Source organism: Pogoniulus pusillus, chromosome 20 (assembly GCF_015220805.1).
Source record: "Pogoniulus pusillus isolate bPogPus1 chromosome 20, bPogPus1.pri, whole genome shotgun sequence".
Classification (NCBI taxonomy): Eukaryota; Metazoa; Chordata; class Aves; order Piciformes; family Lybiidae; genus Pogoniulus; species Pogoniulus pusillus.
Window position 1 is genome coordinate 7,776,009 of NC_087283.1, and position 24,014 is coordinate 7,800,022.

General features: G+C 44.9%; 1 protein-coding gene across 1 annotated transcript; it reads right to left on the bottom strand.

Annotated features, from left to right (window-relative positions):
- Positions 1–986: 986 nt before the first annotated feature.
- COTL1 (coactosin like F-actin binding protein 1) lies at positions 987–23,913 on the bottom strand. Its single transcript, XM_064160046.1, has 4 exons — positions 23,697–23,913; positions 23,248–23,330; positions 12,998–13,155; positions 987–2,373 (listed from the first exon to the last, which is right to left on the bottom strand). The coding sequence occupies exons 1-4, from the start codon at positions 23,771–23,773 to the stop codon at positions 2,263–2,265; spliced, it is 429 nt and encodes a 142-aa protein (XP_064016116.1). The 5' UTR covers positions 23,774–23,913; the 3' UTR covers positions 987–2,262.
- Positions 23,914–24,014: the final 101 nt, after the last annotated feature.

The window sequence follows — 24,014 nt, forward strand, 5'->3', positions numbered from 1 at the left end:
ACCATTGCTGCTGGTTCATTCCTGGATGCACTGGGCCCCAGCAGTGGCTGTCAGAAAGGACATGGACCAGATGTGTCTGGAGAGGTTACCTGGAGGAGACAAATACTCAGAAAAGACTTAGAAAGTTTTTAGAAAGATACCCTGTGGAGGCACACACCGACTGAGGAGAGCAAAGCAACCAAGGGGGCCATTGTGCTGCAGCCTTTCCCTTCATCCCTGGAGCCAGCTTGCCAAAGGCAGCACAAGTGCTCTGCTTTGTTTTGCTGAGATGCCCTCAAGGAGCTGAGAAACCTCTGTGCGGAGCTCTTCTTAGCAGCTCATCAAACCCCACACCACAGCTGGCGCTGATGAATTTCTTGCAACACTGCTGTTAGGCTTCAAGTCCAAACTGAGACTGTTGCCTCAGCACCCCACAAACGGTCAAGAAATTTATCATGGTCGCTGAACCTTAGTAAGACAAAACTTCAGAGCATCACAAGCTCTCTGCAAAGCTCTTTCCCATTACTTATGCCTGGCCTTACTGCCACTCCTGTAAAAAAGAACCATTTCCCTTCTTTCAGAGCAAGTTTTAGTAAGTTCAGTCCAGAATGTGGAACCCCACACAGGAAATTGCAAAACTTCAATCTTAAAGTATTGTTCTTGCTCCCAAGTCGGTTCCTGACCTCTCTACATTTGCTTTACATGAGTGTGAAATTCTCTTTGACCTAATTACTATTCCCACTTGGCATTTTGGTGCTGAATATTTAGATGTAGAGCTGATGAACAAAAAGTGTGTCAGATGCAGTGTGGTCACTTGTGCTTTTCAGAATGGAAATGAGCAGCCAAGGGCTGCCTGCCCTGAGATCATTTTACATTTAAGCCAGTGTTTAATTCTCCTAATAGCCCCAAGATTGCAAGAGCTCAAAGCCTTATAGCCAGGATTAAGAGACCTCCTAAATATAGGCTTGTTGCAGGGAAGGCAAAAGAACAACAGAGTCACTGAGAACTGTTCTTGAAAAACATTTATTTCTGCAATGGGTTTATAGCACTGAATCCCAAGCCCCTGTACAACACAGTGTCCTCCTTCCACATAATTCTGGGGACAGTTACCTTTGATGGGGAAAAAAAGAGAAACCAACCAAGCCATACAAAGAAGTCCCTCAAACAAACAGTTTGGTACCAAAACAAACAGTGCCCAGGTTATCTCTGGGCTTCAGCTGTTGAGTGTTTCATCCTTACTGGGGCAGCTCTGCCCTGCTTCATCCCTTGGTCACAGGTAGAGGATGGTTCACTGCCCGAAGGCCCCAAACAACTGAGGGTGTTGTGTTGAGCTGCAAAATAACCCAGGGGGAACACGGGCAGGGAGGGCCTGTAGGGCTCAGCAGCTATCTTTGCAGACATCATTTAAAAAGGAAATCTATGCATTTCAGTTTCACCTCCTGAGTCCCAGCATTAGGAAAGTCAAATACAAACCCAGAGACCAAAGTACACAAAATAGTGACCAAGTGTCCAGACATTTCTAAGCCCCTCAATTTACTGTGCCTCAAAAAAAACCACCCCCAAACCCCTGCATTCAGATCGAGTTGGATCTTATTTTTGAGAGGGAGGGATAGAGATGCAGCACGTAGCATAGCAACTCTCAAACAAGGTTTAAGGCAAATTTATTCCCATTTGTCATGAGCTGAAGAATTTGTTGTTTAACAGCTTTGTTGTTTAAGCTGTTAGATAACATCTTGCCTGGACATTTAAGCTCTGACAACTTAAGACGTGAGCAAAGTCAGCTTAAGTTGATCTGAGCCTAGAACAGCAAAAAAAAAAAAATTGTTCCCAAGAATATTAGTTGGAACAAATTTAAAAGCAAAAAGAGAAAACAATGAGTGTTAAGAACTTCCACAAAACTTTCTCCTCTTGGAGACCAAAGTTGAACCCAAATAAGACACACAGACATGCATGCATAGGAAGAAGGACACAATGGCAAGCCTCTACAAACACGGTGCTGAATAAGAGAGCAAAGCAGACCCAAACCTAAATTCCACAGATGTGAGACGATGGACAGAGCTGTGAGTAAAAAAATGGGGAGAAAACAAAAACAGAACCCCAGAGAGGGATGTTTCATGATATGGGTTGGAAAATGAAAGTCCATTGTATGCAAAGAAAGGGAGTTCTTAGCTGCACACACAGAAAGCTGGGGATTTCAGTTGCCTCATCTCTCACTTGTGTTACTTGGTTGTGCCTTTCCCCTCCCTTTGAGATCCAGGTGATGGTGCCCAGAGGTTTGTGCGTTTACTCAGTCTGTGCATCATAGTTAGCCCCTCCTGCTTTCTTCAGCTCATTCTTGATGTAATCTTCATCCAGCTCTTTGTGGTCACTGATCACAAATTCTTTGGCAAAGTTCTGCAAGAGATAAAGGACAAGCCTGTTAAAAAAGAGGCTACTTATTTAAGCCCTGAATGAAGATGAATTATCCACCTTCCACAGCTTCATGAGCAGCATACCCTGATGATAACTAGAAAGCAGTGGGTGAGGCAGAAGACTGCCTATGGCAAAACCCAAGACTTAACCTGAAAAATGTTGTGTCTACTTCTACAGTCACCAGCTGCAAGACCCAATCTTTGCCTGTGCAACAGCTCTTCCTGGCAATAAATGCACAGGCTAGGTCAGATCTAAGTAGTATGCCAACTAAAAAAGCTCAGCATTGTTGACCTTCTAACTGCCACTCTACATAGTTATGAGTGTATCACCACCAGTGCTCCTCCTAAAATAAAGAGGACAGTGCTATACCACAGTACTCTACAGCATCATACCCCACCAGATGATAGAAAGATGCTTCAGTTAAAGATTGAGCAAAGTGCAGATGGTACCAGGAGCAATTAATTCTACTTCAGTAGATTTACTGACTCCTCCTTTCAACCATCTAATACCCAGAGTGGCCAAAACCAATACACTGCACCAGACAGGCTGCTGATAGCCTCTGTGGTCTAATGATCCAAAGTGACCTTTAAGAACTTGCTTTATTAATATACTTGTGTGCTGCAGAGTGGCTGCTGAGCTGCTTCAGTGCTTGCAGGCAAGGCCTAGGCAGTGTGCTGTGATGTGAGACTGTGAACAGAGAAAAGCTTTCTCAGCACAGATTACTGGGACCCCACAGTGCCTTTAGGGCGTTTCTCACCACAGTGTCACTACAGACAAGGATTTATTCCTTTGTGTCCCTCCTGCCTCACTGCAAGGGTGGCATGCATGTGTGTGCACAGCTATTTCAGCAAACATGCACATTTACCTCATTCTTTAGCATCTTCCCTTCTCTTCCTACCCACAGCTGGAAACACTGCATGTGTCTTTCCCCTCACCCCAACCCACACACCTTTTAGACAGCATGAAAAGCACAAGCATCCATTGGCCTCTGCAGGGCCAGGGAAAAGCTGATGACAAAACAAATGAATGAAAATCCCAGCAGCCCTGCTGCAGTGTCTCAGGCAGGGTGCAATGCCTGGCTCCCTAGGCAGAAAGCACCCTGAAAGCTGATGGAGGCTGCCTGGGAAAATGAGGCGATGCTTTGAGAGAGAAGCAGTCCTTGTCCAGGTCTCCCCAGCACTGGAACAGCCCGGGCACAACTGTGGAGGCAAGGGGGGTTCTAATTGGTTTCAGACTCTAAGCCATGGGAGAGCTCTTTATTTGGCAGCATCTCAAGGGTCTCAGTTTGGGATCAGAGTCGGCTAAAGGAGGGGGTGGAGAAGGATTCAGCTTGAAAGAGCCTCAGCACCTCTTTCATGCGGTGGAAGAAATGGAAGGGAGAGCAAAACAACTCCCTCCCCCACACCAGTCTCCCAGGCTGCAGCTGATCCTGTTTCACACTGTAGGAAATCCTCACTACCCCAGAGTTGCTTAGCGGGGGGAGAAGAATAGAGCTTATAGCAGCTATGAGAAGCCTTGTCTGCTCTGCTTTAGTTTATCAGCTGCTAGACAGAGTCCTAAGAAATACCAACTGCTTCACAGCACCATTTTGTTCCATGCTTCAATGGCTGCTTTTCTGGTGTGAGGACAGACAGACATTACAGGCACTAAGCAGTGTCTTAGCAGAGTTCATGGAGAATGGGAAGGAAATTGTTTATTTAGAGGAAACAAAAGTCCTTTTCTTGAGATGGGAAATGAAGAGGCAAGCAGCCCAAAACATCAGATTCAGTCATCCTCACGAGTGTCCTACTTAGAAATCTCTCGCGTGGGATCTGTAAAAGCTCAGTTCTTGCTGAGGCCAAACAAAGGATTTTCAGCTCTTTGCTTTCCACTGAGGTGTGCTACCTACATGGGTTTTGGAGTTGAGCCTTTTCAATTTCTTTTCTATGTGCTAAAAGGTTTAACAAATCTTCATCTCAGGAAGCAGATTATCATGGTCTGCCTGACCTCAGTGTTAGTGTGTGCCCTGACTTTAGTAAGAACTGAGGCAGGCCCATAAAATAATTGCTGAGAGGGATTCCATGAGAAGTGTGTGTGTTTAAAAATGCAGGAAGAGTTTTCTTCAGTGCCCACTCTTCAGAATCCAGTCAATTCCAAAATTAAAACTGCAAGGGGAACTAAATTGTATGTACCACAAAGTACTTACAATTGCTCGAATATCTTCTTAGCTAGACAGTTATCCACATGATTCCTGGGTGATGATCTGTGGGCACCAGCCACTATTTCATGCCATTGTCACCAAGACACCTTGCAAAGTCTGAACAATCTTCCCCCTAGCACTGTCCAGATGGGTTGTGTTACCAGCCACTCTTAAATATCCTCTTAGCTGACTGGGCCACCTCTCATGCCAGATTTGTACCCTCAGAGTGCAAACTGGGTCACAACTATTAATAACTCTTTCCTTTATTCCATTCTGCTGGCAGGTGCTTCTTCAGTTCTTTGCACCAGCTTGTACCCACCATGATGTCTCATCAACCCTGGCACCATGGGGAGAAGATACTTCTGGTGAGTTTGCTGCCTGGAACTTGTGATTTCAATATCCTGCTTGACTTTTCTTCAGCCTTAACCTCCCTTATCACTCTGAATTCAGTTTGAGCTCTTTGGCATTCAGCTTTTGTTCAGGGTGCAAATCATAAGGCGAAGAGAGGCATATAAGTATTTTAGAGATGGCTGAAGCTGTCCCCTGTGCCATCAAGGCAGAAAGATAGGAATGCCTCCAATGTTCAGATGAAGACACTGGGCACCCATGACCAACAGCAGCACTTATCAGCCAAAGGCAATCTTACTCCAAGTTAATTCTTCTTTTTTCTGGATTGTGTGGGTTTTTTTTCTTTCCCCCACTGAAACTGCCAGAATGTAAAATTACTCACAGCTGATTTAATTTGGTCTGATGCTAACTAGACCAGGCAATGGTCCTTATTTGGCATGACTGTCACCTGCAATTACCAACAACCAGTCATAGCAAACCAGCTCTTGCAAAGCACCAGGAAAAACTCCTGTCTTCAAGAGACTAACAGCAATGCCAACAGGCATCCAGATTTCTGCTCTGCCACCAGATTTTCTTTCTGCCCTTAAGAGACTGGGTGGGGTAAGTTCCTGCTTTCTCTTCCCTCTCACACCAGTATCTAGTGCCTTTTCAGAGAACTGCAGAAGTTGCAGCTGCCTAAGGCACAGCGCATAACTCTGATGCTTGGGCCTCGCTTTGCTGACAAGCGTCTCCATTTGACATCTGCCACTTTATTTTTTCTTCTCCTCACACTGTCCATGAGCTTTTTTACAAATCTAGCAAGCCCTGTGAGTGAATTCTAGCCCTTGTATTCACCCCAGAGTCACCAGCAGCCTGCAGATAGCAAAAACAGCAATGCCATTTATCTTTGTCCTTCTCAGGACTCAACAGTGATAACAGTCTCTTTGCTTTGCCTCTCAAATCCTTGAGCATGACATAAAAAGAGCTCATGGTCCTTCAGTACACCTATCTAGCATGTGCTTCACTTTGTGTCTGAGTAGCAGAGAGTCATCATCTTGCAGTCCAATTCCCTGTGTCAACCTCCAGATAAGTGAAGAGAGAAAGGCTTCCAACCATGCAGGTCAAGCTGCAAAAACTGAGCCTGCATCTCTCTCTTGGAAGAATGACATTTATACAGCAAGCTCAGTCCAGCCTTTCTCTTCCAGGGAAAAAAAAGGTGGAGTAGATTTTCTTTCTCTTCCAGGCTCTGAATGTTTAACACATGAGGCTATAAAATTTCCCTAAGCTGGCCAAGGGAAAATCTGTCTGGTGCAGATACTGTGTATAAAAGGTCTGCAAAGGCCCCTGTAAATCCCAGCATGTGTAGGCCTGAGGCCAGAAGCAAAATCCTTGTATCGTCTGCAGACACTTGGGTTCTTAGCAGCTAGGGATAGTGTCAGGTAGTTAAAGCAGCTTCTTGCTGGTTTTATTTACACTGGGGCTTGCAGCACCCTCCACTGATGTTCAAAATCCTCAGGTCCAATGTGTTTAATGTCACCACTCCCATCCACTGGTCATCTTGTTTTTAGTGTGGACACACTACAGAGGAGGTGACATCTCCCATGGTTCTTTTCCTGCAATCAGATGTCAGAGCCCAAGCTAGCAGCAAAACCCCTCTCTTCAAATTTGCTCCTTGCCAATTTTTACATGAACTGGTTTCAGCCACTGGGAGAAGCCAGCCCAAACGTCTGGCAAACACATCTCTCAGCAGTTGGAACTACATTTCAGCTCATCTGCAAATTCCTCCTATTTGTGCTGCATCCCACTGGAAAAGTCACAGGGCTGTGTGTCAGATGTGGGGTGATGGGAGGCTGCTTATTCTGGCATGAAAAAATTACTTATAAAGTTACCACCTTCTCTAGACTAGGACTAGGAGTTCTTGTACATCCATATCCATTTGGTGTGGCAATTAGAGTAAACCAGAATAGGAAAAACAGTCAAAAGGAACAACTCTGTTTGCCTTCCCAGCAGCATCTCACCCACCCTCCTGAGAAAGATAGTCTCAAAGCCACCATGGTGTAGCCATTACAGCATGTGTTTGATTTTCTGAGTGCCAGTAACAAAGGTATGAAACAATCTTCTGTTTAGGTTGTTGTACTGACATGAGAAACGTAAAGCACATACATGGAGTTATGCATATTGTATCTGATCTGAGACAAGAGACAGTAACCCCAGAAGTGGATCCTCTCCCATGAGGCACTAACATCAGTGCAGTGAAGAATCCAGAGGAAAAAAAAAGAGACATTGAACAGATAAAAAAAAAATAAATCTGGCTGTGAGCTCTAAAGCAGGATCTTAGAAATTGTGTTGATACTGCTAAAGCCTGGCAAATTCCTCACCAAAAATAAGAATGAATACAATTCCAGAAATATTTGCTCACAGAAACAGAGCTGTTTTACCCTGGATATGATTTAGGCAAATAGGAGAGCACAAGACATTGTGGGGGCAGGAGTGCTGATGAAAACAGAGAAGAGTCAACATTCATGGAAAATAAGACAAACTGGCACATGTTGTGCGGTGCCTTTGCTGAGACAGCCCTGCAAAAGAGTTCCATTCCATCAGGAAAAAGACCTCCATGCTGCCTAACAAAGGGTTAAAACCTGGTAGGAAATACAGTCATGAAGGGCGAGGAGTTCACAGAGAGGAAGCAACACTCAGAGGGAAACCAATTCCTATTTTCAGTTCTCCAGCACGTACATTAGAACAGGGCAACTTCAGCACAGGTTGCCGCTCCCAGCCCCGCAACCATTGTGCCTGGGCTTGTCCTTACTTGAAGACAAACACCATAACAACATCCTTCAAAGTCAGTAGGGCCATTCACTGGAAGGTCTGATCGTCCTGTACCTAAAACCACAGCTGCCAAGTTTCACCTTGCAGGAATCTTTATGACTGAACCAAACCTCACACTGGCAGTCCTTCCTAGCCTTGACAAGCAGCTCACAATAGCCCTGATCTCTGGGCTTAAATTGACCAACTAGGTTCTCCTGGGCCTCTGGAATAAAAGAGGTCAAAACACCAGGTTTCAGAGAGAAGTTGTCAATGTCCCCTCCCTAGCAGTGTTCAAGGCCAGGCTGGACAGGGCTTTGAGTAATCTGATGTAGTAGAAGGTGTTCCTGCCCATGGTAGAGGGGCTGGAACGAGACAGTTGTTAAGGTCTCTTGCATCCCAAAGCGTTCTATGAGTCTATGAAGAGCCTTCAGAGCACAGAGAGTCTCCTAAATGGATTTGTACTAATGCTGAATGAGCCATAGCTTGTGCATATAAAAAGAGGTAAAAAGCAGAGCTACCCTTACTGCCAGGGACATAAAACATGAATGTAAGACCAGCTTTGGATAATCTCCTTTTTGTCAAGTAGAGAATAGACTCAAAGCTTTTCAGTTCAGCTGGTATCTGCTGGTAGCTGGGTACAGCCTTGGCATGACAATGGGTGGTACACAGTGACCAAGCTGTGCAGAGGACACAAACGTTGTGGGGTCTGCTGTATGTTGTGTCTCACTGCAAGCATCTGCAAGTTCACCTATGTGCACAGGTAAGACACACTACTGATGATGACAAAATAGATGCAGCATTGAAGTTTAAGTCATCCTGGCTTACTATTTCAAGAAGCTCCCCCGGCTGTTTAGATCATTCTATATCTAGATTTAGACTGTACTCCAGAAATGAACTCCCAAACATCTTAACAGTCTGCAAAGCATGGGATGTTGTGTTTCCAGATCTGTCCTTGTCCTAAACAGAAGCTCAGTGGAGAAAAGAAGGGGTACTACATCATCTCACTCTGTGTCTCCCTTTGCACAAGCAAGTCTCCATGCATTATACTATCATAGAATCAACCAGGTTGAAAGAGACCTCCAAGATCATCCAGTCCAACCTAGCACCCAGCCCTATCCAATCAACCAGACCATGGCACTAAGTGCCTCATCCAGGCTTTTCTTGAATGCTTCCAAGGATGGTGACTCCACCACCTCCCTGGGCAGCCAATTCCAATGCTAATCACTCTCTCTGGGAAGAACTTCCTCCTAATATCCAGCCTGTACTTAGTTGTAACCTTAAGAAGAAACAGATAAATACTTGCTCCCCATCCTGGCCTTACTTCTAACCTTCTCTCATCTCAACTACTTCGACCACATCACAGGCTTGATCCAAGATTTCCAGGTAAAGAGGAAAGGATGGAAATAGATGTCTGTGAGGAAAAAGCTACTGAATGTTCCTTAAATGCAAAATGCATTTCTCTCCAATCCAAAACAAGTACAGTAAGTGCAATACCCATTTTCCAACAAAATGAAAGAGGTAATATGGAAAGTCCCAAGTAAGCAAGAAGACCTGATGGTACCATCTCTGCTGTAGGGATCAGGGCAACTAAGGCTATTTGCACCAGTTGAGATCCATCTCTGTACTTCTACAGTTATTACAGATAAAAATCAATTGTCCTTTCTTCTTGAGAGATTTTCTGGTAACCTCCCCCAGTGATTATCATCCTGGCTTTAGATTTCACAGCACCTGCACCCTCTTCCAAGGGAGGAATACAAAAGGGAAGGCAAGCCAGTTCCTCTCCTTGCTTTGTATTTCATCCTTTTGTTCACAAGCCCAGAATCTACTCTTCAACAGCTAATATCCCTTTCGTTTTCCTCATGGCAGGTGCCTCTGGGAGAGCATTAGTGATCACCACATGTGCACACTCTTTATTCTGCAGATGCAGCAGGGTGGGTTTTGCTGGCTAGGCGGTACTCAAGCTGACTGCCTTTCACTTCGAGCATCTCAGCAGCAGAACAGCATTTACTGGCATTTGTTCAGCTTTCAGCAGAGCTCAGCCGTAGCTCATCAGTGCATCTACAGCACAGCAGAGAATATAAAGCAGGCCTCCCCTCCCCTCACACTGCAGTTTTGGCCTTAAAATAGCGAGCCACAGTTAGCTTTGGCAAATATTACAAGCTAGTCAGAGTCCTGTGAGTTTTACTGAGGACTTCTCGGACTGAAGAGCTGTTGTTCTGGAATTCCAGACAGTCACTTCTGTAGACCACAAAATCAAAGCTGCTACCTGCTGCACAAAAAGCCTCCTCCTGCCAGGCTTCCTTGGAAGGAGAGCCACACTGCATAGGGTAGGTAGGCCTAGGAGTCATGCTCACATGCTAAAACTGTGGAGAGGCAAACTGCATCAGCAGCCTGGATTCTCTTCAAGGTGTGTAAGGAAATAAAATCTCACTTTAAGGTACCACTTATTCTGAATGATGAACCAACACTGAGTCAGATTTGTAGTTCATCATTACAGCAGAGGATCAACTGTATTTTTCTATATATAATCCACATCTTAAATAGTCTCTGTGAAAAATCAGAAGCAGTGGAGTGATAGGGAATGTATACTTGAAGGTCAAGAGAACCAGTAAGAGTGAAACAGCTCTGGGATGAATTCCCTCCACTACCACAACATTTCAGTTGCACTTTCTGGTCCTCTTTTGATTTTATTGTCTGGAAGGTTACATTGTCTGGGGTTGTTTAGCCTGGAGAAGAGGAGGCTCAGGGGTGACCTAATTGCTGTCTACAACTACCTGAAGAGAGGTTGTAGCCAGGTGAGGGGTGGCCTCTTCTGCCAGGCAACCAGCAACAGAACAAGGGGACACAGTCTCAAGTTGTGCCGGGGTAGGTATAGGCTGGATGTTAGGAGGAAGTTCTTGTCAGAGAGAGTGATTGGCATTGGAATGGGCTGCCCAGGGAGGTGGTGGAGGCACTGTCCCTTGAGGGCTTCAAGAAAAGCCTGGATGAGGCACTCGGTGCCATGGTCTAGTTGACTGGATAGGGCTGGGTGCTAGGTTGGACTGGATGATCTTGGAGGTCTCTTCCAACCTGCTTGATTCTATGATTCTATGCATATAAAGGAGAAAAGACTTCTGCTTTTATCCCACTCAGTTGCACGTGTGGAACTGTTCAAAGTAGTGTCAAGATAACTTCTTAGGGGAAGGAGATAACAACAGACATCACATTCAGAAATGCTTTGGAGCGGGTTTTAGGCCTGGTTGCTCAGTGAGAGTGAATTAGACACTGGCTGTATTGTTTTCATAGTTTAGTATAGATTAATTGGAATGTGAAAGCTTTTAAGTAACAGCCAAGAATGATTAATGTACCACCAGATTATTAACTCAAACAGACTACTAATCAAAGATGAAACAAGTGAAATTGCAAATTGTATGTAACAGACCTGAGGGGCAGATCTTGGAGCAGCACTCTGGAATGCTATTCAGCTCAACAGGAATAAACTGTTTAAACATATATATTTTTTTTTAGATCTCATGCTTTGTGACTCTTATATGAGTCATTCATTAGTACTCTGTAATTTCATCTTCAGCTACAATTACACAGTTTCAGCTGCTTCACATGAACAGAGATTTGCTTTCCTGTCTCTCAGGTGTCAGTATGAAAGTTGTTTTTCAGCGTGGACCTCTTTGCATAGTTACTATTTGGAAACATTTAGCACCAGTGCTTATCTTCTGGAAGAACAGGAATTTATTAGATTCATGGTTCTTATCTAAATATAATCTCCTCTGTTGTAAAAACTACCACTGAGTGAAGGGAACTTCATTCTCATCCTTCACATTTTCCTATTGGGAGATAATGGAATCACAGAGAAGAATCACAGAATTGTTTCAGTTGTATAAAACCTTTAATATCATTGAGTTCAACTATTATCTAACTACCAAGTCTAGTGCTAAACCATGTCCTTCAACACCACATCTCTGTGTCTTTTGAACACCTCCAGGAATGGAGATTCAACCACCTCCTTGGGGACCCTCTTCCAGTGTTTTAAAGCCCCTTCAATGAAGAAGTTTCTTCTAATATCCAAATGAAACCTCCCCTGGTGCAACTTGAGACCCTTTCCTCATCTTTTCTAAGGAGAAGAGACTGATCCCCAGCTCATCACAATGTTTTTTCAGGTAGCTGTAGAGAGACAGAAGGTCTCCCCTCAGCCTCCTTTTCTCCAGGCTAAACAATCCCAACTCCCGCAGATGCTCCTCACAAGAGCTGTTCTCTAAACCCTTCACCAACTTTGTCATCCTTCTTTGGACTCACTTCAGCACCTCTATGTCTTTCTTGTACTGAGGACCCCAAAACTGAACTCAGTACTGAAAGTGCTGGGTACAGGGGAACAGATTTCTTCACATAGGCAAGAACACAGTTGTTGAAGATTATGTCAGAAGTTAGCCTGTTATCCAAGTGCATAAAACAGATCTTTTTTCATGCTCTGGAGATCTGACCCTAGGTGTAGATGAGAGAGCTAATCTCATACTCCTTCAGAGGAAGCATGCCAACCATTAACATCTTCTCCATTAAAGTCAGCTTTCCTGCAGCAGTTCTCTTAAGCCTTCCACAAGTCACTTCTCTCGTGGCTGTCACTAGTTTTCACTCACTTGGACTGAACTTGAAGATCTGTGGAGTGAGACCAGCTCAAAGTGCCTTGGGAAGCCTTGACAGAGTTAACAGACAAGTCCCAGTGAAGTCTTTCCAAGGTGTGTACTAAGCACATTTCTTTTCTACTCTGATACACCCAAGGCCAAACAGAAGACTATTCAAACCTAGTTAGCTATTAAGAGCTGTTAGTTAATTGGTACAGATAGGGACTTCAGACTTTGGTTGATTAGGTTCATGAATTCATTGTGCAGAGACAAAAGGCCTCAAGAGAAGTTTAAACAAAGGTGTGGGTTTTTCAGTTTGATTTTACCTGCTTAACTTAATGCTGCCTTGTTCTCTACCATTCAAAACTATATTATTTCCATATCAAAGAAGGAAAAGGGGAACATCTTAATGATGATAAGGAGGGGAGTGCAGATATTCCCTTCTCATGAAATACTTAAGCTTAAACTCAGAGGTGCTTCTTTATGCCTGAATGCTCAAAGGGCAGATGTTAAATCTTCCTACTAGGAAGACAGGCAATAAGGAACTGTCTTCTTTTCAAAGCATTAACTGCTAAATTGAAGGGTGCTCCAGTCCTCCCCTACTCTCTCCCCTTCTGCTGGTGTTTGTAGAGCTGAAAGCAAAGAGACTTGGTAGTTAAAAACACAAATAAGAGGTTACCTGTACTACTTCTTTGACCAGAGTCTTGTCGGTCCCAGTTTTGGCTCTCTGCAGGCCACTGACATCCTCTCCAATCCAAGTGATGAGAGCAAACTTGACTCGCCTGCTCATGGCATCGCCAGTGGTGAATCTCACAAAGCCAAACAATCGAACATCATCTGCACAGACAAAGCAAAGCAGAGGAAATGATTAAAACCAGAAACATCCCTGCCTTGCCAATTTCTGGAATGAGACTATTGCTCTCAGCTCAAAGACCAAGCCAAGGCACTGATCCTGTGTTACAGTACCACCATTCGGGGTTAACAGGGCGATACAGAGGCTCTGCTCAGGTGCCCTTTGCTTGCAAGGTGCTTTTGTCCAATGTTAGGTCTGCCTCTTTCTGGGGGGCTTTGAGTTACTGGGAGGAAACTATCTGTGCTGGCCACCCCACATTAGCGTGCTGCTAGCGTACCTGGAAATGGCTAAAATACAGTCAGCAGACAGTTCAAGAACACAGAGCTAACCCTAGTTACACATTACACCAGATCATTCATCTGCAGGTCACTGGTCAAGAAGTGAAGTGTTTCCCAGCATCTCTTTCTTAAGGACAGCAGGGTCAGGGTCACATTTTGTAACATATACCCAGAAACTGGCCGTTGCACAAATCTGACTTTCCTCTTTTTCCCTCCAGCCACATATCTGGCTCACTTGTAGTATGAGTTTACAAGGAGAGGAGAAGCAGGAGCAAAAGCAAAATCTGCAATTACTTCCCCAGATGTGTTTTTCTACTCCTTCCAAAGCTCTATAGAGAAAGGCCTTGGACTTTAGGGCTGTTCTCATCTTCCTTTCACAGCTGGTTTCTGCTATATCACACCAGACTACAGTTACTTAGTCTGGCCATCTGTGTAAAACCCTTGTCAACTCCTTGTCTCAAAGAGTTCATCCCTTCACTGCAGGGTGACTCATCACCCAAGGCAGTTGGAAGCCTTCATGATCACAGGCACTTAGAAAGCATGTGACACCATCCACTGCTATCCCCAGCCTGCGTGTCGTGCACCATGCTGGAGCCTTCAACCAGGACTGTGCAGAAAGGCTGAGCAGATGGGCAGTTGTGCAATCGTGGAATATATTTCATCACAGCCACTTCATCTGTTACAGGCCACTCAAGACCTTTTCAATGAAATGAGATGACTCAAAATAGAAGAACAAACTTGCTGTTTGAAAAGAATCATGTTAATCCTGGCTGCACTTGTTGTGACCAGTTCAACATGTTTTATGGTTATTTGCCATCTTGACTACTGCCAGGTGAAAATGCAGGCTCCAGGTGCAGTAAGGTTTGCCAACATCCCCATCCTTGCATCCGTTACAACACGCTCCATGAAGGGTCAGAGCAACTTCAGGGATAGGAAAGGGGCAGCTCTGAGTTGCTTATCCCCAGAAAATAAGCTGCTAGAAAGAAGTGAGATTTTCTCTGAAAGCTGACAGATCTCAGAACTTGAGTAAAGACAGTTTCCCCTCGAGAAAATCTATGTTTTTAAGTCTGAACAAAAAAAATGGTCTTCCTGTGTTGCCCTCTATGTACCTTTTTGCCACTGACAGAAGACTACTGGGGACAATGGAAAATGTATGTAGAGGGATGTGTGAGCCAGTACAGGGTTTAAAACAAACTGCTCTGAAGATTTGAAATTTGAAAGAAAAAGATATTACTCAAAAGAAAAATCTCCATGGATCTCTGGAAGGAGAATAAGCCCTGAGTATTGACAGTGCAGGCAAACAAAACTTGTCTCTCAGATATCTATTACTGGCAAGTACAAGAAATGCAGGGAGAGACTCCTGTTTCTGACAGTATATCCTCTTCCCAAGATTGAGTAGAGCCATAAATGAACCAACAGCCAGGAAACACCCAAGCTGAGGAAGAGGCAGTAAATCCTCTAATGTTACTATTAGCAGTTCTATGAACAAAAATTGCTTTCCCAGAGCTGACAGTATAGGAGGCCACACTCCACTAAGAATTGTGCTGTGGTTCCTATAGGAACATAGTGCTGGAAGGCACTTTAATGTTACCAAGTCCCAGCCCCTAGTATACTGTAACCATGTCACAGGCCTTCCCATGGACCCGTCACCTTCTACCTTGAGTATGTAGGTTTTTCATCCCTCTCCCTTTCACCAAAGGCTGCTACAAATCATGGTGACTGTCTTGGAATATACAAATAATGTCAGAATATAACAAGTGTGAGAGATTCCAAATTGTTCTGCAGTGCTTTTTCATAGCTACATAGAAAGGAAGTTAAAGGAATTTACCTGTCAGTATGAACTTACATTTGACATGAACCTATGGGTCACTGACAGCACCAGGATCTGCTTCTCAGCAAAAGAGTTTGACTGCTTTCCTGTCTGCCTGAACCAGTGCCACCAAAGAGAGCCAAACCCTACAGTTCCCTGTGGGCTTTTATCTACTAGGTCACCTACTACTCAATGAATATAAGCAACTCTTACTTCATCATCTTGAGTCCCAATCAGTTTAATGAGCATCTGAGGTTGGGCTTGGGGCTCTGAGTCACCATTTTGGGTAGAATTTACCTGGGGCTAGTTTACTTGTGGGGGCTTGAAAGGCTGCACCCAAGCTGTATGCGCTTTCTCCTCCTGCCTCCCAATGGAGGTTATATCCCCAGAGTAGCCAGAGCAGGCTCTTCTGATGCCATAACTTTCAGTTATATGTAATATAAAATACCAATATGTGATGCTTTGTCTTGGATGTGCCAGTCTGTGAACTGCAAGCAGCTGAGGAGTATTTCAGCAGCTGCAAATACAGCCAAGAGGGAATGTGAATTGGAGCCCTTAGCAATTAACACATCTCTTTTCCTAAAAGGGCAACAGGGAGAGACGTGGAGGTTCTTAGCACTAGCTCAGTCTGGGTATGAGCTCGTACAACTGCAGGTCAAAATCCCTGAGCAGAAGTGGCTGAGTTTCACAATGAGTCTGAAGCATGTTCAGAGTGATAACGGGATCAAAACACAAGCTCTTTTATACTCCCAGATTTCCTCTTTCAAGTTAATTAGCACTGCCCTGCCAGATCACCTCGCTGAGCTGGAAGTCATCAATGCCATCAGTGCCAACTCCCTATAAATCTCCAGGTATTAATATCCAGCCCCCATCCCCCCTTCACACAAACCTACTTATAGTGGGTTTAGGAATTTACTGGGTGCTTGGAAGTGTGGGGGTGTACAACAAATCATAGAGAAGACAGTAGGTTTCCTCTGAAAGAGGAAATCCTGCCTTGCTCCATGCAACCATCTTCTCAGTCACTAAGTCATGAATTTCAGGATAGAGAGAAGCAAATAATAGATCTGGGCAGAACAGAAATAGCAGTTTTATTTGATTAGATCTTACAAGTTTCAAGCAGCAAAAATTAACAACCTTAATTCCCACTAATATCACTACTCCTTTATGGCTGCAGAGGCTGACAATAAGGCTGTACAAACAATGAAAAGTACAATGGATGCTTTAGTGTGAGCATCACTTAGTATTTTTCTCCAACCCCCCTACTTATCAGTAGGCAGGATTTTCCAAGTATACTGATTAAGCTTCCCTTGGCTGTCAACAAAGCTCGATGCCAAGCTGCAGAGGTTTCCCTGATAGTATTTCCTTTTATTTTTTTCATCCACTCAAATGCTTTGGTGCAGCTATACTGAAAAACTCCCCATTAGATTAAAATGCACTGACTCATCAGGAAAAGATAATAGCTGCAGGAAAGAAATACACTGTCAAAAGCTTCACAGTTTTTAGCTGTGCTGCTCTGAATGGCAAAGCCCAGAGACGTGCCAATGTAAGGCCACCACTCCCAGCTTCACCTGCATGCAGTCAAGGTCACATACAGAAAGGGAGCTGATGGAATTATCTGCTCTTGTGCTCTGTCCAGCAGTGAATTACTGATAGCACGTGACAGGTTTCATGGAGGATTTATTATGTTTGTTTCAATTGGATTCACTTTAGATTAATTTGTGAGTTTTCCACCTCTTCAGTCACCCATGTAGTCACAGGGCTAGAAGTGCAGGCAGAAAACCTTCCCTGTAGTGGTTTTTTCCCCTCTTTGTCCCTGTACTAAAGCCCCTACATTTCTGATGCAATGCTGCCTTGCACCACGCAGACACATTCATTGAAGCTATAAGACACATACATAATGTTTGACCTCAGGACCATAACCACAGGACTTGCTGTGCTGGGACACCAGCCTCACCCATGTAACCCAGAGGAGCTGACATTAGCACAGGGTACCAGGACAGAAGCGCATGGGGAGGATGACATCGTGCTGACTTATTCAGCTTTCTCTCATCCATTGGGACCACCAGCAGTGTTTCATCAGAATGAATTGTTGCTATCCTAGTGACAGTGGTCCTGTAGTGGTCTCTCTGCCGACCTAGGTGTATACTGGGGGGTAAAGTGGGAGAAAGCAGAGGATCCAGCTAATTTTTGTTCCCTTCGCTGAGGGAAGGAACAGTTGCATTAGTTGATGAGAGGTTGCTCCACATCCTCCCTGGGCAACCTGTGCCAGTGTCTCACCACCCTCACTGCAAAGAACCCTTACCTAACATCCAGTTTCAATCTTCCCTCTGCTTCTTCAAACCCATTCCTCCTCATCCTGTCATTACCAGACCTTGTCAGTAGTCCCTCTCCAGCCCTCCTGTAGCCCTCTTCAGATCCTCCAAATCAGAGGATACACAAAAGATGTAACTCTTCCTTACCTGCTCTTATGCCTAACACAGGTTAGTAAAATGCAGCCCCACAGCCATGCAACTTTATGCATCACAAAACTAAACTGAATTCAAACAGTTATTCCTGTCAAAATGAACAATAATATTCCCTAAAACACCCTCCTGTCTATTGCAAAGGACAATCTAAGCCACAGCTCTAACTGGCAGCTGACCCTTCCACGAGCACGACTTCAGAGCGAGCAGAGAGGGCACAGGGGCAGGGAAACGCTGCAAAGGCAGTGTGACATTTCTATGAGCCACTCATGGCCCCAGGTCTTCCTTTAAATAGATATTCAGGGAAAGCAGGCAGGAGGAACGGTAAAGGAGGACAACAAAAGCAGTGGGAGACTGATTTATAAAGCCCATTTTAGCAACTTAAGATGTAGCCAAAGACAGATAAGCAGCTATCTCATTACATGTCCTCCTGCACTTTTACAAGTCTTTCCTACAACCCAAGCTGCCAATGTAATCTTGGTGATCTCTAAAACACTTAACTTCTAGATTTTATATGCAACCCAGGCTTTATAGGACAACTGCCACAAGCCTAAACAAGCTTTCATTTGTCTTCAGAGCCAATTCTATTTCTATTTGCTTCCTAATACTTTTATGTCAACCAGGAATGGTTTTATAGGACATTTATTTCAGACCAAAGATTTCCAGTTCTTCTTCATGCTGAATGTACAGAGTGGGTTCTGGTTTGATCTTTTCAGACACTCGGATAACTATCCCTTTTCATGCTGTCATTGCAATTATTTATCCAGAGCAGGGTTTTCCAAATAAAAGGCTCATTATTTCCTTTGTCAGAGATGCACTGAAAAACAACTGCTCCCATGTGGCATGGGGGGGAAGCACGGTCTTCTGACCTCTCTGTCACTTCATGGCAGAATACACCCTTTAAAAAAAAATGGAGGAAACCACAGAGAGAGGCAGTGAGATGCTCTGCTGCTTCAGAATACCGAAACAGAGACAAGCTGCCCGGCGCAGCCAAGCGTTACTGACACACACCAAAGTCTAGGCGGATGGTTTTGATTGGACTTTTCGTTCAGCATCTCGCTTGCAAGTCATTCTGCTTTTCTCAGCAACACCATCACCAGCCCGGGCAGGAGACTTTGAAATTAAAAACAACAGAACACAAGAGCCTGCACATCCTTCCGTGCAATAACCTTCAGCTGTTAGCTGTGTCTGGCTTCACACCCACCAGCTGAGCTGGTGCACTTTTAAGAAGGGTACTGATGGCACATACTACCCAAACACCAAATTAAGGCTGCTTCGGGAGCCATGCCATCTGCAGAGGCAAGAGCTGTAACTGTGGAGTAAAATGGATCAAAAGCCTTGAATTAAGTCCTTGTTTAATGCAGAGGTAATCTCTGCTGTTAAGTCCAACCAAAACAGTCTGTAACCAGAAGACACAGGGGGTCTCTGCGCTCTGTGTTTAATGACCCTGACACAATCAATGTCCTCAGCTTTGGTCTCCAGACTCTATATCAGACAAAGGCTAATACAGCCACATACTTCGGTCATTATGCAAGACTGCAAGAGGAAGAGCCGACCTCCTAATCACACAAGGACTTTACTGTGCCAGTGGTTTACACCAACCTCTTTGACTTTACTTCGGGACAAGTTGTAGAGGTGTTCACATATCTGCTGCGTGTCTTTGGAGGACAGAGAATACTACTACTGCCTGAGGCCAAAGCAGAGTCTACTACCCCCCAGCCAAAGCGTTCGAGTCATCTTGTGACCTGACACAGACTGTGACAGCAAGAGCACGACAGCAAGTGATATGACAAGTCCAAGATTCAAGCTGCGTTTGGAGCATAATCTTTGGACTCTGAACAAAAGGGCAGTGAAGAAACTTTTCTTAACATGTTTTCTTCCTTTAAAAAGACTTGGCAACAGCTATCCTCAAATAGCAGAGCAGGGAAAGGATGATAGTTTGGTTGTGCTGTTCCTCTAACTTTTATACTCGTCCACAAAGCTTAGTAAAGAGCTTAGGAAGAACAAGCCTCCACCCCAGGATACGTGACACGTAGGTCTGATATGCAATGTGTGTCTGAGAGTAGAGCAGTGAGAGTGATGAAACTCAGACAAGGCAGGCTGGGTGCAGCAGCAGTTCCTGGCTCAAAGCACAGGCTTCACTGCCCCAGGAACTCAGCATCTCAGTCTGCTATGTGTTGCTTCCACAGCAGCCCACAGAGCATTGCTGGAGTTTGCAGAGAGCTGGTACCTAGCATGGGCTTTTTTGAACTGCTACTTCCATTAAAGGATGTCATTTCAGTTTCTTGCTTTTCCCTTTGTCCTCAGCTGCTCTTGTTGCTTGAGGAGGTTTGCAGAATCAGTAATGGATTGGGCCATGATCTGCATAAAAAGGGTTTATGTAGAGGGGGAGGAAAAAGCAAAAGCACATCCCTGATATCAGCAACCCCCTCCAGCCCTTCCTAGCCTCTGTCATGGCACAAGGCAGGATATCCACCACAGGCAAATGTCTTCCCTAACTGGTACAAAAGACCTTTCTGGTCTCAGAATCACATGAATTAGCACACACTGACACCCCCTGCTCTGAGAGAAGCAATATGTACCCCTTGCTGAATGTGCTTTTAACAGGAATGGTTATTAAAAAAGCAGGGGACACAGAGGTTTGCCACCCAGAATGGCACTGAAATAGGTAGTGCAGAATGTAGAACAGAGCAAGCTCAGATGAAGGGACTTGGTGATACTGAGGTTTTTCAATTTCAGCTCCTGCTCTCACCTTCAACCACCACATTAAACTCAGCTTCTACCAGAGGCAGTTGCAGTACTTTGTGGCTTCTGGGGTAGTGTTTTTCACAAAACATGAATCCAAAACAAGGAAGGAAGTTTATTCTGGTGCCAGTTTTTCTAATCACACTTTCAAGCTGTTTGCATTGATAGTAGCTCTTCTCCCCTTCAGCAAAATGTGGAAGGAGTGTGGAGCAGGAGGGAAGAGACATTGCAGTAGGGAGGAATAATATTTAGCAGATCATCTCATCCCTTTCTACTCTTTTTTACTGGCTTTGTTTCAGTAAAAACACTCCAGCCATCTCTACTTCATGGTAACATTTGGCACCTTTCTTCCAGATGGGAAGGGAAGCTCTGACTTCACTGCTGGCATGAGCCTTGTTTTCTGGCTACATCTCTAGTGCTCCAGGTGAAGAGCTGTTGCACAGATGGAGGCACCAAAACTTGCATCTCTTGCTTCCCCAGCTGCCACACCACCCTAAGTTGTGAGTGGTGGGAGATCCATTCTGGCACTCAGACAAGAACCTGGTACCTGAATTTGCCTCATTCTTTAAGCCTCCAAGGACTCTGCTCCAGAGGTAGGTTTCAGGACAACCTCTTGCCCTGGCCTGCCAAGGAGCAGGTTCATATGGGAAGGAAGAGGAAAAGAAAGAGGAGAGAAAAGGAGCAATGGAGCAGCTATAAGGGATTTAGTTCCATGTTACAGTTTAACAATAGACCACAGTCTACCCCATAGATGCCTTGTTTTTAACTCTTCTCTTACTATGCTTATGCCTACAATATGCAAAGGTTCCTTTTTGCTGCACAAATGCTTCAGGATTGGAGCCAGCTTGGCACCTTGATGGAATCAAACAAGGTTTCCTTGAACTCAGCCTATAATATTTATAAACTCTATTTGTGAATAAGGGTTTGGCACATGCAGATGATGGCAGGAAAACAAACCTCACCATATTCCAAAGTACAGTATGCTCCTCCATTAATTGTTATATGCATTCTACCCAGCCCAGCCAGTGCTTGATCTCGGCCAAAGCCTCTCTGCCTGCTTAGCCACTGGATAAAAGTATTCCCCTTGCTACAGAAGGGGATACAGGAACTGTCCTTGAGAGGGTGCCAATCCAGAAAAAGAATTAAAAAACAACACAACAAACCAAACCAAAACAAATTAAACATTAAAAATCAGGTTAGGTAAAACAAGATCTCTTAAAAACAGAGAGAGAAAATAAATAGGGAAGGCTCTTCTGCAGGCCTCAGATGTCTGGAGATGTAGGAGACACTCAGTTATTTTGGCCACAAAAGGAGACAGAGAACACAGCATTCAGAAGCTGAAGCTGTTGGCCTCCCAAAAAAACACTAACCCTTCAGATAACATTGACATGAACTTCAGAAGTGCTGAGCCCTGGTTTTCCCTGCATGTCAGATAATTGCTTTTTCCCTATGTTGCCCATTGAGAAAAGTTGAGTGGGAAGGAGTTCTTGCAATACAGGCTACCAGCTTTTCTGATATGAACTACAAAAAGATCCTTTTCAGTTCTGCAAATACTCCCTGCAGAGGTCTCAAGAAGAGCTGGAAACAAGTGGCTGGCTTAATCCTTGTAAGACCCCACTGCAAATGTCGTAGTAGAGCAGTCTAAACCCTCTTGATTTAGTGGCTGCTTTCCACGGACTAACGTGTACTTACCTCCTATGATATTTATTGACTGATCAGACCAGTCCTACCCTCATTTAAGTTACTGGGAAGTTCTCCTCTCTAACTCAAATCCTAAGACGTGGCAGACCAATTTGGGCAGACACTAGCATTTCAATAGCTGTGGGACTCTGACTACAGTGCCTCTGGGACTCGCCCCACCTTGGAAAGGGATAGGCTGCTCAACACACAATTCCTTTGCAGTACAGACACCTAATTCTAAATATACAGGTTAACCATCATTGTAGAGATTGTGGAGCAACGAGGTGACTGAGGAGGACTTTGTTATAGCCCAGTATGAGTCCCAAATGCTTCACATCCCATTGGTGAAATCGTTAAACAGCAGCTGAGACAGGAAGAAAAGCTCTACAGTTCCCCACTAGAAGTTATTTTGAGCAAAATCAAGCCATTCTTTAAACACATCAGCAGTTACGATCAGTGGAGGTTCCTCAATTTACTTCCATATTCCCCAGGCTTTGTTTCTCTTGTTAATGTTCTACCACCAAGAGTTAAACAATCAACTGCCACGTTCAAACCTAGAGCAGCAACTGTAAGGGGTTGTGCAAGGCTTCACACACATTGTTCCCAGGGCTGTATTGTTCCAGACAGGCACAAGCCCTTTTTTTTTCTCTCCGGGTTTAATGCTCTTGAAAAATCCAAGCAAACCATCTAACTGTAGTTACTTTAGTGCTGTGAATACACTTTACAGCAGGATTTTATGGCAAAATGAGCTGTGTGACTGCATCATTTCAGTCACAAAAAAAAAAGTGTCTTTTTTTCTCCAAAACTGCAGTGCTAAACAAGGAGACTGTTGCTAATCAAGTGTTTCGTCTTGCTTATGATGAAGAAGCAATCAAAAAATGGGGAAGAAAAGCCCAAAGGACCTGAAGTCTAAGTCTCAGACAAAGGACTTGCCGGACTATGGACTTCAGTGAGTTGCACTCTGTGCGGCTGCAAACCTGGTTATGCAGGACAGGGCAACACTAATTCCAGTTTACCCAAGTTTTCTCCCATCCTTTCCCACCCCTAAACTAGGCAGCGAAAAATACAGTAAGGTGCCAAAGCAATCACGATGGAGCTTACCTGTGCACTTCCTTTTAAAGGTTTCGTAGTCTACCCCTTGGTCTCCAGGGACGATAGTAGAGCCATTGTACTTAAAAGTCACCCTTTGAGAAAGAGGGAAAAGAAGGGGAATGGTACATTTAAAAGTCACCATTTGGGATGGGGGAAAGGGAAAGATACAGTTCAAAGTCACCCCTTGGGACGGGGGAAAGGGAAATATACAGTTCAAAGTCACCCCTTGGGATGGGAGAAAGGGAGTATTATGTTTAACAGTCACCCCTTGGGATTGGGGAAGGAAATATATATTATAGGGAAGGGAAGAATATATTGTAAAAAGCCATCCTTTAGTAAGGGAGGAAGAGGAGAAGGGGAATAAGGTCTCTAAAATTCATCCTTTCGGGAGTGGAAGGGTATGGAAGAGGAACCCCAGAACACTGGTGCCTATCCGGGAGATGCCGGGGAACACTTACCAGTTCACGTCGGTGGCATCGTCCCTGACGAGGTTGTACGCCTCCCTGCACGCCTCCTTGTCGATTTTGGTGGCCATGGGGGCGGCCAGGGGTGGGGATGGGGGAAAGCGCGGAGCGGCGCGGAGCTGGGGGGGCCGCTACCGCCGCCGATGATGCCGCTACCGCTGCCGCACCGCGCAGAGCTGAGCCCGCTGCCGCCCGCCGCCCGCCCCCGCCCCGCCGTCGGCCGCCAATGGCTCCGCAGCGAGCGCTGAGCCTGCCCCCGCCCGCCCCTCCCGGCCCCGGCGCGGGGGCTTGGGGGTGATGCAATAACCCGGG

Coding starts and splice junctions, on each gene's coding strand:
- COTL1 (XM_064160046.1), bottom strand. CDS start 23,773: ATGGCCACCAAAATCGACAAGGAGGCGTGCAGGGAGGCGTACAACCTC. Junction 13,156..23,247: donor CTTTAAAAGGAAGTGCACAG/GTAAGCTCCATC, acceptor TTGTCTGTGCAG/ATGATGTTCGATTGTTTGGC. Junction 2,374..12,997: donor TGGTCAAAGAAGTAGTACAG/GTAACCTCTTAT, acceptor TATCTCTTGCAG/AACTTTGCCAAAGAATTTGT.